We start from the raw sequence: 2904 nt of genomic DNA, 5'->3' as shown, positions 1-2904 counted from the left end.
TACAAGGATAGTATAAAGTTAAACCATTAGATATACACATTTTATGTAGTAATTTGCCTCCTACACGATATTATCACTTCACATAAGATATGTGTATCTACAAGTTAAAATACGTAAGTTAAATGACACATTTATATATTAGGATAGGAAAGAGTCATACCTTTCATAATGGTAGGCCCTCTTAGCCAAAGCTCACCGGTCTTATTCACCGGCAAAGCCTTCCCACTCTCCGGATCAACAATTTTCCCTTCCATGCTCGGCGACAACATTCCCGCCGTTCCATATCTCCGGCTCTCCTCCAAAGAATCCGTCGACGCCCCAATTCCGGTCGACTCCGTCAACCCATACCCTTGCAAAATCCTCACAGATGGATACTTCTCTACAAATCCTTCAATTACTTCCTTACTCAACGGCGCACCGCCGGAGAGAACACTCTCCAAGCTGCTCAAATCATATTTTTTCTTAATCAAATCAGCGTTGTTAACAAGCGCAACGAGAATTGGAGGCACTAATGGTAGAGAAGTTGCTTTGTATTTGTGAATCGATGAGAGCATTTCATCCATTTCGAATTTTGATAATACAACAACTGTAGATCCAGATGCTAATAACCCAGCTGCAAACGCTGCTAATCCGTAAATGTGAAACATAGGTACAGTACAAATGAAGGTTTGTACACCTTCGTCTAGATTGAATCGACCGACAATAGTTTGAACCATGGCGATTAGGTTTTTGTGAGACGAAATAACTCCTTTGCTTGCTCCGGTAGTACCAGATGAGTAAAGCAGAGTAGCTATGTCGTTTTGTGTAACTCGCTCTTTCAATCTGCTTTCACTGGGTTTTCTCTGAATCATTTTTTGTAAATCCCCAACAATTTTGAGATTTGAATTTGAATCATTCACTCCGTCGATTAGAATCACCGGGAGATTAGATCCGGTGAGTTTCGGGAGGAGTTGAGGAATTGTAAAGGCGAGAACAGGGTTTGAATCCTTGATCTGTTTAGCGATTTCGTTGTTCGTGTTGAGTGGATTTGTTGTAGTGATTATAGCTCCGAGTGACATTACGGCGAGGCAAATAATGGGGAAGAAGATGGAATTAGGAGAAAGGAGAAGAACAACGTCACCTTTACGAATACTCATATCAACGGATAGACTGGTAGCTAAGGATTCAACAGCGTTCCAGACGTCGGAGAAAGTGAGTTTCCGACCAGTCGTAGCGTCGATGAAAGCGATTTTCCCACTATGTGCTCGTGAAGAAATGAAAGTGGTTACATCAAGAGATTCATTCGCCGGAAACGGAATCGGTTTACGTTTGCTGTAGAAAGTTGAGTTCGCCGGAGAATAGCCGGATTTTGGATCGACGGTTAAATTATTGGTATACTGTGCCATTATGGCCGTACAATTGAACGTCTATCTATTTCACCACGCTAGAAAAGTAGTTAGAAATATGCTTTTAAACTGAAAAAATAGGAATTTTATAACAGATTTTGGATCTGCGAAACTATGATATATAGTGTGTAGAATATTTGTAGATCACCAAAGTTGACTGTTGCTTTATTGATTATTTTTTTTGGAGTAATGTTTTGCATGCAGATTACGTGTTCATTAATTATAGGATAAAGAAAATTGTGGATCAGTTCGCAATTGTCACTGTAATTGTGCCAGGAATAGTGTTCATTTCCAAAGATGAATAAAGTTTTAACTTCTAGAATTTGCTATTCGGGTCGGACTATTTCGGTCATGAAAAATTTGACGGGATCCATTCATAATTGACGTGACATTATCGATTTAAAGCCATTGATTGGGAAATTTGAAGTGTGTGAGATCGATCCGACATAGCCTCCTAGCGGAACCTTAGCTAGTCCGATCCCTTTTACTTGGGTTGGTCTAGTTTGAATCTGAATCGGTCCGACCTATTTTTTTTAAGATTAAGATCATTTTCTTGTTGAAGTTTTAAAAACGGTTTATTTAAAACATAAATAGGTAATAATGTACTCCATATTAAAACAAGCAATAACAGATAATAACATAATGCATAAACTTAACAAAACAATATAATAATCAAAGTATTAGAAACAACATATAGTAGCAAAAATTGATATACAAGAAACTATAAAAGCAATACTACGACTATTAATAGTTTATTACAAGCGAGCAACATTTCAAACATGCATATTGCTATCTACTAATCTTCTATTCTAATTTATATCCTTTACGCCCTCACTCATGTCTTCGATAAACTGAATGCATCATGTCCCGCTTATTATTTACTATTGCTATCTCTTGAACCGCAAAGAGAAAAAAAGAAGAGAAAATAACTCTTCATTTTTGGTAGACATAACACATAAACTTATGTCATTCTTTTCTTTTTATTGGTTTATAAACTCTCTTTTTCAATTTTTTCTGCTTAGGTTCATCACATTTTTATTTTTATTTTTGGTCAAATAAACTGAAAATATTATTTACCCAAGTATAAACATTTTTACAGGTTAAAAAAATATAGGGACAACTCAAGTAAAATGTTAGGGTATATGGGGAATTAGGGATATATATAATTGGTACAATTAATTAATCATTGGGGTCCAAATATCGACCTCTCTAAAAAATTTGGAACCATATGCCTACTTTTGTTTACTTAGACCAATTTCAACACGACCAAAACGTGTATAATGAGACTAGTATTATTATTTTTCGGTTTTGGTGTCCACCGTCCGTATTAAAACTTCACTAAATTTGAATCACGCGCCGTAAAGGTTATTTGGAGGTGGCACTTGTAAGTAAATATTTATTTCAAATAAATTTATTTTAAAGAGTATTTACAAAGCCAAAATAATTAATCTGTATTGAAACTTGGAGAAATGGTAAACTTGGCTGTGTTCATTCTTTTTTCACCCACCTTGCCACTTGG

General features: G+C 36.0%; 1 protein-coding gene across 1 annotated transcript in view; it reads right to left on the bottom strand.

The window, feature by feature from the left end:
• Positions 1-1457, bottom strand: part of LOC125862370 (probable CoA ligase CCL5) — a 4540-nt gene extending 3083 nt beyond the window's left edge. Inside the window, exon 1 of the mRNA XM_049542417.1 lies at positions 161-1457. Within this exon, the coding sequence (XP_049398374.1) occupies positions 161-1385 (1225 nt within the window). The 5' untranslated portion in view covers positions 1386-1457. The remainder of the gene's footprint in view (positions 1-160) is intronic.
• Between the last annotated feature and the right edge of the window lie 1447 nt (positions 1458-2904).

The sequence above is a fragment of the Solanum stenotomum genome, chromosome 4 (assembly GCF_019186545.1).
Source record: "Solanum stenotomum isolate F172 chromosome 4, ASM1918654v1, whole genome shotgun sequence".
Classification (NCBI taxonomy): Eukaryota; Viridiplantae; Streptophyta; class Magnoliopsida; order Solanales; family Solanaceae; genus Solanum; species Solanum stenotomum.
This window is presented reverse-complemented; position numbering and strand designations above follow the sequence as displayed.